The sequence below is a fragment of the Hyalella azteca genome, unplaced genomic scaffold (genome assembly GCF_000764305.2).
Source record: "Hyalella azteca isolate HAZT.00-mixed unplaced genomic scaffold, Hazt_2.0.2 contig11170, whole genome shotgun sequence".
In the NCBI taxonomy this organism is placed as follows: Eukaryota; Metazoa; Arthropoda; class Malacostraca; order Amphipoda; family Hyalellidae; genus Hyalella; species Hyalella azteca.
The window spans coordinates 28,393-42,936 of NW_025941178.1; the positions used below are offsets into that span (position 1 = coordinate 28,393).

Consider the following 14,544-nt stretch of genomic DNA (forward strand, 5'->3'; position numbering starts at 1 on the left):
TACTTCGATAGTTTGTCTATATTGAGTTTTCATTAACTAGGGATTTTCTGGGACTTTTTTCCCTCACTCAAGCCCTTCCTAAGAGGCGAGACCGACGTCCTAAGCAGCACCGGCGGCGTGACGCTCGCTCTGCGCCCCTCCTTGCCACGTAGCGTTCGCCGGATCGGACTAGATTTTGCTTGGGCTTTGACGCTAACTATGCCTGGATGATATTACACTACCATCTAAAATTCTAAATGATGAGATCAGCTCTCTCTAGTTTCGGTGTTCGCGTTCACGTCTCAGATTCTGTATCTTTTTCCTGTAGCTGACCGATGATTAGGTTACCATATCGCCTGAGGGTACGCACACAGTGAAAGCAGATTTGCCCGCGCGGGCAAGCTGCTCCAACCTGCCACAAGAATGAACATAGGATAATAATGTAAGTGTTCACAGTGAAAACCTGTACGAATAGGCTTCGGTATTCTATGGTTTCAGGCGCCAGCATGATGGCAACCTGCTTTCACTGTGTGCGTACCCTGACTCTAGTGTCTGACCCAGCAGAGAATATTAAGAAACTCTAAAACGAAGTTGAATTCAGAATTAATTCTCGTCTTTGTGATGCGATGCAAAGCAGTAGCTACTTATATGTCTCGTGTCGACGCAATAACCTTTATTTTTCAGTGGACAGAAAAAACAATACTGTTCATGATAGATATATTTATTATATCGTATAGATAGTATATTAGTGTATTGTGACTTTCAAGTCCGTTCGTGCTACAGAAAGGTCTAATTCTTGGGACCTCTAGTGTTTTTTGTAAATTTCATTTTATGACGTTTTTTAAATTAATAGACGAATAATATCAACACACAAACAATAATCGAGGACTAAATTAACGATGACCTCAAGCCCCGTCATTCCCAACAAATTTTCGTCGAATTTTGAGTTGCACAATATTATATGTTATTAAATTGGTGCACCGAACGACACGCACGAGCCGTGTCGCATCGCGGGCTCAACATAGAGCTCATTTACGATAATTATCATGATATAAAGTGATATTCTCGTCAACAGTTAATGTATTCATAGCATGATATTCTCCTTACAAAACTAGATCCTTACATAACGTGCGTCACAGTAAAGAATGATAATATAGTTATATCTGTTTCAAATGTGCAGCTCCATATTATGTATTCATGTTGAAGCTTTATCGTAGGTGCCGTATTTTTTCCATCCATACAATGCCAAGAAATAAAAACTGACGTGTTTTATTTATTAACTAATTCTCCAGTACTGGAATATATGTAAATGCATTAAAACAGTTGACTTAAACACTTCAAAACATTGCTTCTGAGGACGCTGTCCAGTTGGTCAAAAGTTGATTTTAGAGCGAGTTTATGTGGATTATATCGCCAATGAAGAATAAATTTACGAAGTTATTAGCTGGGAGTCACTGGGCGAGATCCCGGTCGTCCTGCCACCTGCAAAAACAGTACGTAAATCGCATTGTCTAGACATAAAAATTTTGGAAAATAATAGTTGAAATTCAAAGACCAATAGTTGAAGAATTTCGTCATTACATATTACATGCTCACATGACCGAGTACGGAAGAAGTTTGATTAAATTTGAATTATAAGATTATTATTTAGTTACATAAAATTATGTTCGTGTAATGGACATCGAAATTACAGAACTCATGATGACATTTTGATTGACACTGGCTGACGTGTTACGCGTCCAAAATTTTGCGTAGCCCTTGAGTTGAAAGGCATGTTTGTGGAATCGAATTATCTTAACCCGAAGTACCAGAATTTGAAGCTTAATGACTGCTAAATTCTTACGTTTCCGCGCGGTGCAGGCGGTCGTAGCGAGGACGTAGTCAAAGGCCGATCAGGCAAAGTTGTCTGTGGGAGGAATTGAGCTCAGAATTTATTTCATACTCGGTATTCATTCTTTCGTGCCTCCTTTTAAGATCAAGGTAGATTTTATCACTGAGAGATTTATGATAGAGACTGCAAATAATAAATTTATCAAATTAATTTTTGACACTGGCATACGTATTTGTAACTGCCTAAGCCGGAACATCTGGCGACGCAACAAAACATATTGGTATTTATCCATGAATAAAATATTTTGGCTTATCATGAATTATCATGAGAAATTTTATGAAACGAGAAAAAGTTTTGTGTTTCACAATAAAAGACACTAACTGCGGGCTTAAACTGCGTCCTGGGCTGAGGTTTAGCTGGCATGTCATCCTCAAGCTTCGTCTTCTTGATGCCGGCCAAATTCTTGATCTTCTCGCGCTGCAAGGAAGGAGTTATCATCAGCTTCCCAATTGTTTTACAGCATTGAGCAATGTGCAGATGGCATGAGATATTTACAGACGCCATGAGAAATGTAAAAACAGCATGAACAATGCACAGGCAGCATAAGCAATGTACAAGCGGCACAAGCAATGTACTTACAGCATGAGCAATGGAAAAACGGCACAAGCCATGTACACAAGGCATGCGCATTTTTGGGCGTCACCAAATCGAACTCGTATTTATAGTGTTTTATCGTTTATATGCAATTGTTGTCGTAGAACTACATCCGTCGACGAATTGCTAATATGATGCAAAGCAAGCGCCTTGCAGCATGTACATGTGTGCTTTCACGAAATTTCACAAGTATGAGGCTATTTCATGAACGGATCCTTTTGAATCGAACGGATTTTTTTGCGGGACCTTCCGAAACTAATTTTTGTGCAGCTTCAACTTGGTTTGTGACTCACCCTGGTCTTGGCCTGACCCACGAGCACAGTTCGGTAGCGATACGAGCCCACCCCGATGCAAATGAAGATTATGATGCCCTGAAAATGCATGAAGTTACAATTTCAGATCATTCGCATTACGAATATGCAACTATAAATTTCCAATAACTTCAAATTCATAACAATTGCTTATCTATGTGGTTTTAATTTGAGTGATCTCAATTTTAATCTTCGATATGATTTGGAATTCGATATGATTTCTCAATTCTATACTATGATTTTTTGCATTTATTTCATTCAATTAGCAAAATAAATTAATGCACAGCGTGATGTGCTCAAAAGCAGAGCAACTATTTGTTCCTCCAGTCAAAGCAATATGCTTCCTAGTAATGATGTCTATTATGATATTGAGTCATTCCAGAATATATTTATGTCATGCTTCCTATACATGTTAACCCACTGTCTGTCTATTATGATATTGAACCAATCTATAAGATCATAATGTCACGCTTCCTAAACATGGTAACCCACTGTTTGTCTATTATGATATTGAGTGATTCCATAATATTATTATGCCATGCTTCCTAAGCATCTTAACCCACTGTCAAGGAGTTGAGTATTTGGAACACGGGGAAGAAGTCAATAGTGAGGTCGAAGCGCATGTAAGCGAGCAGCCCGAATGTCCACGTGATGGCGAAGTAAAGCATGATGAAGGCGGCGCCTCGGCAGAACGAGCCGTAATCGTCAATTAGATTCTCTTTCCTGAAACGTTGAACATAACAAAATCATGTTATAAGTAACCCTGGAATACCAACTAATGGTAATCGGTATGCATTACAAAATTGTTTTCAATTGATCAGTGATACAACATTTCCTGGACTGCATGTCAGATATAAGCAGAAGTGAATAAAGATTCACATTTTTCATCGCATGTTTTAATAATAAATAATAATAACGGTTTCAGCGTTTAGTAGGCCGTGGACCTGTCGCCGATTCTTAACATCGCAGAACATTCACAGCATTTTGTGGTCTCGAACTCTGCAACTGACTTACAATTCTGCTGTGCTTAACCGCCCGTCCTCCTCGCCGATTCTGACCAGAAACTGGCGCACAGAGCTGGGATCGAACCCGCGCCTTTCTACGCCAATCTAGGTACTCTGAACTGTAATCACTGTAACCACTTTTGAAATGAACCAGATAATCTTGACAGAATTGAACATGCCGACCTGAGAGCAGGAGTTGAAAGATTGCAGAGGACGACGAAGCCACAGAAGAAGGCGATGACGACGTAGGCCATCTGTGGGATGAAGAAGGCTGCTTTGCCGTAGTTCTCCCAGGTGACGAAGCAGCGCGGGTCTGTGCCCAGGTCGCGCACGAAGAAGGCGTACGGTACACCCACCGACACCAGCGACAGGCCCCATGAGATGCACGAGTATGAGTTCAGTTTTCCCCCCACCTCGCCTGCGTGGGCATGAGAACGTCTTACTGATATCTTGAAGCGACTTTTAATCTACCGTCCGTTGAAAATATCTGATCAAAAGGCCAGTCTATCCAAGAAAATACAAGAATTGGTAACAGGCTTATCCAGGCCTATTCTTTAATGCCAAAGATACTATACTACTGTGTGTAAAGTTGTTAGAGTTTAGTGTTAGAGTTTTTGGGAATAGAAAAATTTAAGGTTGGCATTTAAATTCTAGGACAAAAATTGGCACAAAATTTATTGTGCTGATTACAATTAATTTTTAAATAAACACGATTTCCCTTGGTTCCAAATTCTTCTCCATCTCTCTCAATTAGTACGCGAGCGATTTCACTCGTGTAAATATAACTGAGCATCACCCAATCGATTATCATCAAAGCGGTAATGTTTTTAAGTTTAGTCCATAATTATTCATCACTTCTTAAATGTTAAGATGTTGGAAAGGTGGTAACCTGAAGTGATGGCTTTGAAGGAAGCATATCCCAGACAGGCGACCCAGGCTCCGGCAGCGACGTAGAAGAAGTGCGTCAGTGTGCTGATGGTGGTGCACAAGTGTCTGTCGTTACGGATGCCATCAAAGTCGCTCACTATCATCGCAATGGAGCCCAGGAGCACAGAGATCGAGAGATTCACGCCCATCAGGTGGAACTGCTCTTTTAGGTCGCTGCACGAGAAAGTCATTAATAACGGGTTAATTAAGTGTTAATTTGGCAAGTATTCAACGTGCTCATAAACAGCGATTGAGATCGCCGCCGAAACTAAGTGATTGTAATTATATCGTTGGTTAAAATTACAAAAACATTATGTTCACTGTTGCTATTAAATCTTTGATAGGATCTGCCCAAAGCATATTTCAGTCATAGTCTTGATATCAGTCCCTTTATAATGAAGCTCAATGTCGCATTTTTCTCTAGGAATATTTCATGTAAACAATTTACGATCTCTTCTCAGCGAAACAAACTCCCGGTAGCATCCATTCGGTTGGTTATTAATGCAGCGTAGCATGGATTACTGTCACGAGGAAGATTATTTTCAACAAAATAATTCAATGAACTCACGGTGAATATACCACCACGACGCTGTATAAGATCAGGAGTACCGCTGAAATGGCGTAGAAAATCAGCTTGACTATCTTCAGCCAGTCTTGCTGCGGTGGAACCACCTGAGCATAGCAAACACCAACGAATGAGGGTAAATTCTTCAAGTTTTGTATTTTAAGGTTTCGAATACTTTACCCACAGTATAGCATTTATCATTGATATATTTTTTATTCTGGTTAGATGAGAACAATGAAAACAAATTTTTTACCAGGAAATGCTAGGGATTGATTTGGCCTTCCAAAACCAAATCATAGAGAGCGAAATTGCAGTGAACACTTATTCTAAAGCTACTGCCTTAATAAAACCTCCACATTGTTAAAATTTTGAGAAAACAAAATCCGTATGACGATTAAGTTTAGTACTTAACATCACAGCACGAACAGCCGATAAATTTACTATTTTCATGATCGCGGCCTTTTTTTGGCTAAAAAAAATATTTTCTGATTTCATTAAACAAATGCACAACACCGAAAGAAAATGGGGTCTTTGGACACTGTTGAATTAATACTGGAATTGAGGCGTTGACGTACTAATCCCGTCAAAATTCAAAAAGTTTAATCACACTTTAATCTCAACTTTTTTGTTTAGAATAATGAGAGGATGCGTGGACAACCCTCATGGCCTTTCCATGTGAGTTAATAGACCCCCACCAAGTGCGTCATGCAGATGATCCACCAAGTGCATCAAGCTGATGATCCACCAAGTGTGTCATGCAAATGAGCCACCAAGTGTGTCAAGGATACCTACCGCAGGGTCGACTTGCTCAGCGAGCACGATCATGGGCCCGAACTTGTCGCAGGAACACCTGGTGTAGAAGGCCGTGTCCTCGACCACGTTGCAGCCGTCAGTGTCCCAGGCACCGAAGTCGCTCAGGTTGGCGTTCCAGAAAGCGCAGCGCCGAGTCTCGATCTGCAAGTCATCATTGAGTAACTTATATTTGCAGTCACGTTACCAATGAGGAAGAGTTCCTAAATTTTATAACAGTAAAGGTTATAAGTATAACAAGATTTTTGACTGTGTGTGAATAAGAGAAATAAAGTGAAACAATGGCCAAATAATTCTGATATTTGGTAAAGAAAAAAGTGCAGCGAGCTCACCTAAATAAGTCTCACTAAATGAAGAAACGTCTGTAACTGTTTTTAATGTTAAAGCTTAGCATGGCAACAAATTGCAAAAAAAAATTAACCAATGTTTCGATGTCAAAGAAACGCTAATAGGGAAATTTGACACCGTTGCTCAGCTCAATACCTGCGTGACGACCTCCTCGGAGTGGAAGTTGAGTTGTCGCAAAGAAGGCACGTCATCGTTGTTCTCGAGCTTGACGTAGAAGGGATCGTCGCTCATTGAGAAGGGGTCGACGTAGCAGAGGGGCGCACTTGTGTTCACATTCCACCTGGCGTCTCGCGCTATGTCTGCAGACATCGAGCCGTAGACCAGGCGAGACCCCATCTCATGGGTGCTGGACCGCGGGATGTTCCTGCAACAGAAAACATTACAAGTCGACATTATAGCTTCCTGATACCTGTTTATAAATATTGTAGCAAGATTGCTCAGTAAACTCATCACTTCAATTCCGTATGATGGAACTCTTCGAAACAGTTCTTAACGTACACTTCGAAGTAAAGTCATGATCCTAACACAATCTCTACATTATTAATGTCAATCTTGATTGGTCTAATTTCATGCATAGTTTCCTCAATGAAGCACTGAACGTTCTGTAGAATATGTGGGTACACGACGTACGCGAAGTTGATGGGTGTGGGGCCGATGTCGTCGTAGGTATTGAAGACCATGGTGACCAGGCAGACGGGGCGCTTGTTGCAGTTGTTGTCATTGAGAACTTTTGTTGAGACTGCGAATGAAGTAACCGAGGGAATAAATAACTACGAGATACAAGATTTATTCAGCCAACAAATTTAGCAATGAACATAAATCCTTGCTGCACATACACTGAACCAATATTAGTGAATTTATGCGAGTGTTGAGGTTATGATATGGCAAGATATTCTATTAAAAGTTCTTGATTAGCTGATTTCGATCTGTTGTTAGCAAAGGCATCTCACATCGAGCCGCGTCGTAGACGATGTTCCAGTTCGTTTTGGCATCCCTCAGCTGTGGGTCGCCGTAGTCTGGTAGCTGCACGTATCTTCCTTTGCTCTTGAGGTCTGCGTAGAGCATTTTCTGACCGTAGAAAACTGAGAAAAAATCGAAATATTAGAATCTTTAAGTGGCTACATGCAACCCGATACTTTTAATCGTAGTAAATTCTATGTGTGTTAGAGCAATGTGTTTGCTCTCTGACTATTTCAGCTTTTAAGAAGGGGAAATCTCCATATAATAATGACGAGTTCAAATTGAACAATTCCACAGCTTTGCGGTGAAAATTAAGCGCTCTGATCAACCCACAGTTCAGTGATAATTATTGCCCGAACAAGACCGAAGCCTGAAATTAGGTATACGTACAACGGAAATCGCGCAACCAGATGTCTTGAATAAATGCTGTACACGAAACATTTATTAGGTTGTAAATTCATTATTAAACAACGATAAAATCCACTCATTTATTTCTAAGGTTATTGAAATTATGATTTATCAGGGAGTAAACAAGAAGAATTTTGCTTCCAATACGAAGAAGTTTATTTATACCCAAGTCAAGTGGGCACGCTACAGCACAGCTTACTGATGTTTTCCGTAGCCTGGGCTTTAGTGAAAGGCTTTGTGTTGTTGTCGTAGCGGATTCGGCAGAAGACTTCTTTACTAAACGAAATGACGTTCCACATGAGGATGGCAGCACCGCCACTTCCATTCATTTGAATCTTCTCCCAGTCTCCAGCCGACTCTCTACTCATCAAGTTGCTGGCCAATTTAAGGTTCTGATAGAAAGAAACATATTTTATTCGGTTGAGCTACAACTATAATACATGCATTTGTGTGTCGCATTTCTATTCTATAAAACGAGTTAACAAATAATTTAGCAGCTTGTTTTTATGAAATATAAGGATTTAATTTATTAAAACTCAAATTATCCTAAACTGAATTGACGACAAACAAGACAATATTGCTACTTTGACACGAATCTTATCGGGGCTTCAATTGCTCAATGAATTCCGTAATTTTTTTCAGAACGTATTTTTTGTATATGATGGTCGAGCATGAGACTTTGTGTCCTGTTATAAGTAATTTGGACCACGGATTCCAGCTTTCATGAAGCCCACGAGGACAACTATGTCGAAAAGTTGAACTACCTCACGTACGCTCAGAGGAAGGACCAGGAGAAATAATTAGAATTAATTTTTTAAAATATCATTTTTCTGCTTGTATTAAATTATTAGCGGATGCGACAAGGTAAGCAGGTTATAGAGTGAAAATTAAATAATAAATCAACGTATACTTAAACTCCATCAAATCGGAGTCTCCTCACCAGTAGTGAGTTAGCAGTTTCAAAGGTAAGAGACGCAGGCAAATTCGAGACGTTATACACTTTGTTGGCGAGATCCAGCAGCTGCTCTCGTCTGTCCATACTCTCCTCTTCCGTCAAGGCGTCCACTCTGTTCGGTCCAGCAGCTGTTCAAAAATAACAATAAAAAACTACCTAAGATAAATTGACGCTGAAGAACACGAATAAACTGTGGCTAGGAAGAATTGTTGGTTGCATGTTTCCAATCATAATAAGGGAAAATTTCTATATTAAACAAGCTTAAGATGAAATGATGGAGCATTTCTGACCGGGAAAACGAAAAATCTTACGGTTTAGCGATTTTAGCGTTTTGTAGGCCGTAGGCCTGTCGCTGATTCTCAACATCGCAGATCATTCACAGCATTTTGCGGTTTCGAACTCGCAACGCACTGCTACAATTCTGCTGTCCATAACCGCCCGGCCTCCTCGCCGATTATGACCAGAAACTGGCGCACAGAGCTGTGATCGAACCCGCGCCTCTCTGCGCCAATCTTGGTACTCTGAACTTTAACTACTGGGCCACCCTGCCCCTACACCTGACAAAATACGAATAATGTCCTAAAGGCGCACGTGTAGGGCTGGAGGAAGCAAGATTGGTGGACTGCGCCGCGGTGGTCTCAGGAGCGATAAAGGCGCACGTGTAGGGCTGGAGGAAGCAAGATTAGTTGACTGCGCCGCGGTTGTCTCAGGAGCGGACGTTGGCTTCGCGTGGACCTGCGACATTTGGTCAGCTGCCTTCATTGCGATCGCGAGCTGGTCCGGGTTACTCATATCCGCTCCGTTCAGAATCCTCAACGTATCTTTTATGTCGGCGTTCGCGAAGTCGTCCACTGCTCGTCAAAAGAGTAGGTTGTAACCGTAGGGACAAAAGCTAAACTTAAGATAAATTTCTTGCATTATTTTAGTTGAAAATAAGAATAACAAACGTAGGTATTCAAGAAATTTAGGCGCATAATGCGAAAATTTAGGGATTTTAGGCGTATGATGTGCCAGTATACGTGATGTAAAACGTTTGAAGTCCAATGCTGGTAGTAAAATAAGAATAATCCAATTATTATAGATTAAAAAATCTATTTACTTTATAAGTAATGAAATTCTTTGTGAATTAATGCAGCTACTAGTATATAATAATTAATTTTGATGAAGTTCATTACTCTGCTGATCCGAAAACGCGTATCAAGGCGAAAACAATCTATGGAAGAGATAGTTACTACAAGTGTGAAGAAGAAATACTGACTGTAGCCTCCCAAGAAGTAAGAGGTCTCATTTTCAGGCAGAGGTTTCCTCCACGAAGCGAGCTCATCGTATTCGCCGTCGCCGAAGTAGCGGTAGGTTGCGTTGTCGCTCGTCTTGTGACAGCCGAGCATGAGCTCAGGCGGGTTCAGCCCTGCTTGCTTTGACTTAGTGCTCGGCAGAGGGAAGAAGCTCTGCCCCACTCGCTTCTGGGGCGTCTCCAGCGGGTTTTCACGCTTCGTCGTGATGAACAACTGCGAACCAAAGTGTGGAATAGGGCAAGCGAGATTTTATTTTAATGACAATTTATTTGACAAACAAATAAACTAACAAATTTCTTTATGTCCATGCATGTTGTACAGCAATGTTTTCGGCGCAGAAAAAAAGTTTTTCATCAGGCCGCATATATCATTTGTTAAAAAAAGAAGCTCAATGAAAATAGTGTCTCATTATGGACAGGACAGCGCCCCACCATGACGATTCGAACAAATTTCCCACGAACTAAACTAATGGAATATGGAAGCTACCTCGAGTCCTCCCTTGATTGGGACGTCATTAGGGTTCATGGTGACGTTCGGACTCCAGCGTATGCCAATGTTTGCCCAGGTGGCGTTGTACATCAAGCCAGGCACCTTCACTTCCCAGTACTTGTCTCCGGTGGACACGATCGCGTGCTGGAAGATGCCGTGGTGGAAGAATGCGATACCCGGGTGACCTTCTCTGTCACCGCCTGAAATGTTGACGTGACGTTAGAAGTAATCGTAGCATGGTGCTACGTTCAGATCATAATGTCAACCAAATATATAAATTGGTGTTTTGTAAAAAAATATGGCTAAATTACATTTGATTTTTAGCGTAATAAAATAAAATAAGCAACCATAAATAAACAGTTCTTAAATTTTTCGAAATATTAGATATAATCGGCTCGGAAACCAACGAAAGGAACTTGAATGAGCCTGTCCGCATGAAATGCCTTATGGTTCGCATGGTCCGTAATGCTCAAGATTCGCACGGTGACCGAAAAAGGTTAAATATATGTTTCTTGTCTTTCATTTATCGAAGCCATCATTAGAGTGTTAGTATCTCTGAGTATCTTACCAGTTGAGAGGACGTATTTGATGTCACTGTCTTTGAGTCGATCGTATCGCAAGAACTCGTCCTCAGAGAACGTGTGTTTCTCCCAGATGCTGAAGGAGAGACCGTTGGGGCACAAATTGGGGTCGGCCATGCAGGCCGTGCCGGACTGGCTCGTGAAGTTATTTTGCTTCAAGCACTGCATAAGGTAAATACAATTAACTCACAGTTATTTATGTTAACTTCCAAGCCGTGACTCCAGTCAACGTTTATGAAAAAGTGTAGCTCATACCATAATTAAACTCCGTTTTATTTTCTTAATATCAAGGAAATTCTGAAATATTCTCATAATGTTCACATCGAGGCATATGAAACGTATATGTGAACATGCTTACAAATACAATAAATCGAGTCGCGATAAGCTGAAGAAAATAAACGTAACAGAAAATTTATCGTCAAGGCGAAATGCGGAATAAGAAAAATGAATCCGCGAATTGAGTTTTCCAATCTATTAGTCTTCACATCAACCCTGCCGATAACTTTCTTTCGACCTCTGCTTCCGGTCATCTGGGAACTTGCTTTTCTGATGGCAGTATATAATAATGATGGTGATATCTAAGATACCAACCTGAATTAGTTTTTCATAATGCTGGCGTTATTTAAGATATTGACTATTTCTGGTAATTCATAGTGATGGTGTTATCTAAGATACTGACCTATTTGGCATTTTATAGTGAAGGCATTTTCAAAGATACTGGCCTATTTTGGTATGTCATAATGATGGCATTTTCTAAGATACTTAACTGTTTTGGTATTTTATAGTGATGGCATTTCAAAGATACTGACCTGTTTTGGTATTTTATAGTGATGGCTCTATCTAAGACACTAACCTGTTTTGTTATTTCATAAAGATGGCGTTATCGAAGATACTGACCTGTTTTTGTATTTCATATTGATGGCGTTTTCTAAGATACTGACCTGTTTTTGTATTTCCTAATGATGGCGTTTTCTAAGATACTGACCTGTTTTAGTATTTTATAATGATGGCTCTATCTCAGATACTAACCTGCTTTTTCACGCTCTCGATGAGCACGGCGTATCCGAAGCCGAAGGGAGCGTCCGTTGCGACGTACGTGGTGTTGATGCCGTCCGTGTCCGTCATGTTGTTCTGCAAGACGCCGATGTGCGTATCCGCCGTTTCATCGTAAGGAGCTGCCACAAAAAAATACATTACGTAACCCAACAACATGCGCGTTGTTTGTCACTCAGATGCCGATGGTTGGGCAGGTAACTCTTTTCGATTTATGTGTGGCAGTCAGATATTTTTCAAATTAGCTAATCGGCCAGCAATGGGTTAATGTGGTAGTAGTTCAAACGAGCTTGAAAATTTTCTGATTTTGTAAATAAAAAATTACGGAAAAAACAATAAGAATCATGTGGAATCAATAGAGATATCACTATTTATGTGCCAATTAATGCGATACAAAAATAGCAAAACTAACTATGAAGAACCGAGCGGAAGGATCGATCAGCAAAGTTTCAAAACAGCGAAAGTATGAAATGTTCAAGTTCAATTATACTTGACCTAATCATGGGGTAAAGTTTTTGATAAATTTTGATAGTAAAATATTTCTTCAATGATAATTTAAACGTCCTGCGGAAAACGACTCAAAACTTGCGACATCATTAGTTAGAACACCATGAAGTGAAACAGGAGAGCGTGACAGGATCCAGAATTTGTGACGAAGCAAAAGACTTACACATTTAGATACAACTTTTGTAAATTTATAACAAAAACCTTGGCATCTTGAATCGAAAATTTGTTAAGAACTCACGGGACGGTGTTGTGAGGACGGTAACACCAGTAGTCGGGCTCACCGTTGTGGCAGCTGGTAACAGAACAACATCATCAGTATATCCACGTCATTGAATTATTATTACCCATAAGGACTTAATGAAATAATGGACAAATAATGTACGATATTCATGGCCGTAGAAGAACCGATGCAGCTGACGTCCATCTTTGTAGGCCTGTGATTACGTGAATGATTAAGAAATAAGAAGACAGAATGAAATAAAAAAGAACTGAAAAAAATCGTTCACACATTAACATCCATTCACACTTTCTCTGAATCACACACACCGCTAAACTTCCCAACTTCTCGTTTAATTACAAGAGCTTAGCATATGACATTGGAACAAACGTTCTGTTCAGTGGGAGGAACACTGCAGTCTTGGGGCAGACCTCACGGAAAAGTGTCGTCTTCCAATGAGTAATTTCTGACATGGTTGAACTAATGTAAAGTTGACCCATGAGAAGCTCATTTTTGCGGATGTAGTTCGTTGTTCGCCTGTGACGTCATTGATCTCAGTGACGTCATAGGCATTAACCAATCACCTAAATGCGCTCAAAAAAATCAACCAATCAGTCATGGGAATGGCGGAATTGGGATTGTTTACGTTTCTCGATCTCACTGACGTAACGAGAAAGCTGAACTGAAAAACGGAAATCCTCGTGGAACAACCATACATAGTTCAACCATTGATTTCTGACCACCAAGTGCAGTTCCAGCCCGTGTAAGTGTAAGATCAAGACCCAATTTTTCGAATTGTGATTTCAAGATTAAATTTCTGAAGTGAGTTGGACAAATATATATTGTAAAATGCAGCATGATGGAAGTAAGTAAATAAATTAATTGGTGGAATACTTCAAATTCGAAAAATCGGTTTACATATACTTGACTTTAGTTGGGTTAGATCAATTCGTCTCAACTGGCGCCCTCTATGAAGGCGTTGTTATGTGCAAGACTTAAGTTAATTATTTTGAGAGGTAATTCTTGAATGCTCCGGTTGAAACGAATTTGTGTGGCGAACATCGAAACTGAAGAAGTTCCCATTTATTTATTTAAAATGATTGAAACATTAATTATAATTTGTCAACACATAATGACTGCAACGTTTGGCCTGTAATCCTAATACTAGCTGAAGCTCTCAATTGAGGACTGAATCAGTCTCGATGCACCACTCGAGATGTGAGACGAGTAGTTATGTGAGGAAGTGTGGTGATGTGAGGCGCAGGTTTAGTGGTGACGCGAAGTGACATTCTCTCTCTCTTGACCGTCGTCGGTAGCTGGACGTCGCCCAAGCAACGGCGCCTGATTCCGGCACTGTTCCAATTAACGTCCGGAAGCCGTCCGCCGAAACCTGCAACAAACAACACATTCAAGTGTAAATTTCATCGAATTAAGTTAGATCTTCGATTCGGTACGCTGTGCGGAAATGAGTCATTAAATTAATTTTCACCATTCTTAGCTCGTTTGTAATATACTTCCGATAAATAAAAATTAATACATAAATATAAATTATAATTAATTGCATTAGCTCACTCGGCCCTGAATTTTGTATTGCTGTCAAGTCCAGCAATTTTTCATTCCCCTCGCTCGGTGGAACGCGGACTGCACCCA

At 40.3% G+C, this 14,544-nt stretch overlaps 1 protein-coding gene across 2 annotated transcripts; it reads right to left on the bottom strand.

Annotated features, from left to right (window-relative positions):
- Positions 1 to 682: 682 nt before the first annotated feature.
- LOC108680438 lies at positions 683 to 13,411 on the bottom strand. Of its 2 annotated transcripts, XM_018169258.2 has the most exons (21): positions 12,916 to 13,411; positions 12,147 to 12,292; positions 11,105 to 11,279; positions 10,534 to 10,736; positions 10,011 to 10,260; positions 9,468 to 9,603; positions 9,344 to 9,399; positions 8,738 to 8,880; positions 7,997 to 8,189; positions 7,380 to 7,511; positions 7,060 to 7,168; positions 6,565 to 6,793; positions 6,064 to 6,225; positions 5,275 to 5,378; positions 4,669 to 4,880; positions 3,963 to 4,197; positions 3,339 to 3,498; positions 2,758 to 2,835; positions 2,192 to 2,287; positions 1,823 to 1,885; positions 683 to 1,461 (listed from the first exon to the last, which is right to left on the bottom strand). In XM_018169258.2, exons 2-21 carry the CDS (start codon positions 12,240 to 12,242, stop codon positions 1,420 to 1,422), a joined length of 2,874 nt encoding a protein of 957 aa, XP_018024747.1. In that variant the 5' UTR covers positions 12,243 to 12,292; positions 12,916 to 13,411; the 3' UTR covers positions 683 to 1,419. The 2 variants fall into 2 exon arrangements, with proteins under 2 accessions (XP_018024747.1, XP_018024745.1); XM_018169256.2 differs by lacking the exon at positions 9,344 to 9,399 and having other exon boundaries at positions 9,412 to 9,603.
- Between the last annotated feature and the right edge of the window lie 1,133 nt (positions 13,412 to 14,544).

Excerpts from the sequence above, each read along its gene's own strand:
- LOC108680438 (XM_018169258.2), bottom strand. The coding sequence starts at position 12,242 with ATGACGGACACGGACGGCATCAACACCACGTACGTCGCAACGGACGCT. Across the intron at positions 10,737-11,104 it reads CAAATACGTCCTCTCAACTG|GCGGTGACAGAGAAGGTCAC; the intron begins GTAAGATACTCA and ends TCAACATTTCAG. Across the intron at positions 1,886-2,191 it reads GGACGCAGTTTAAGCCCGCA|ACAACTTTGCCTGATCGGCC; the intron begins GTTAGTGTCTTT and ends TTCCTCCCACAG.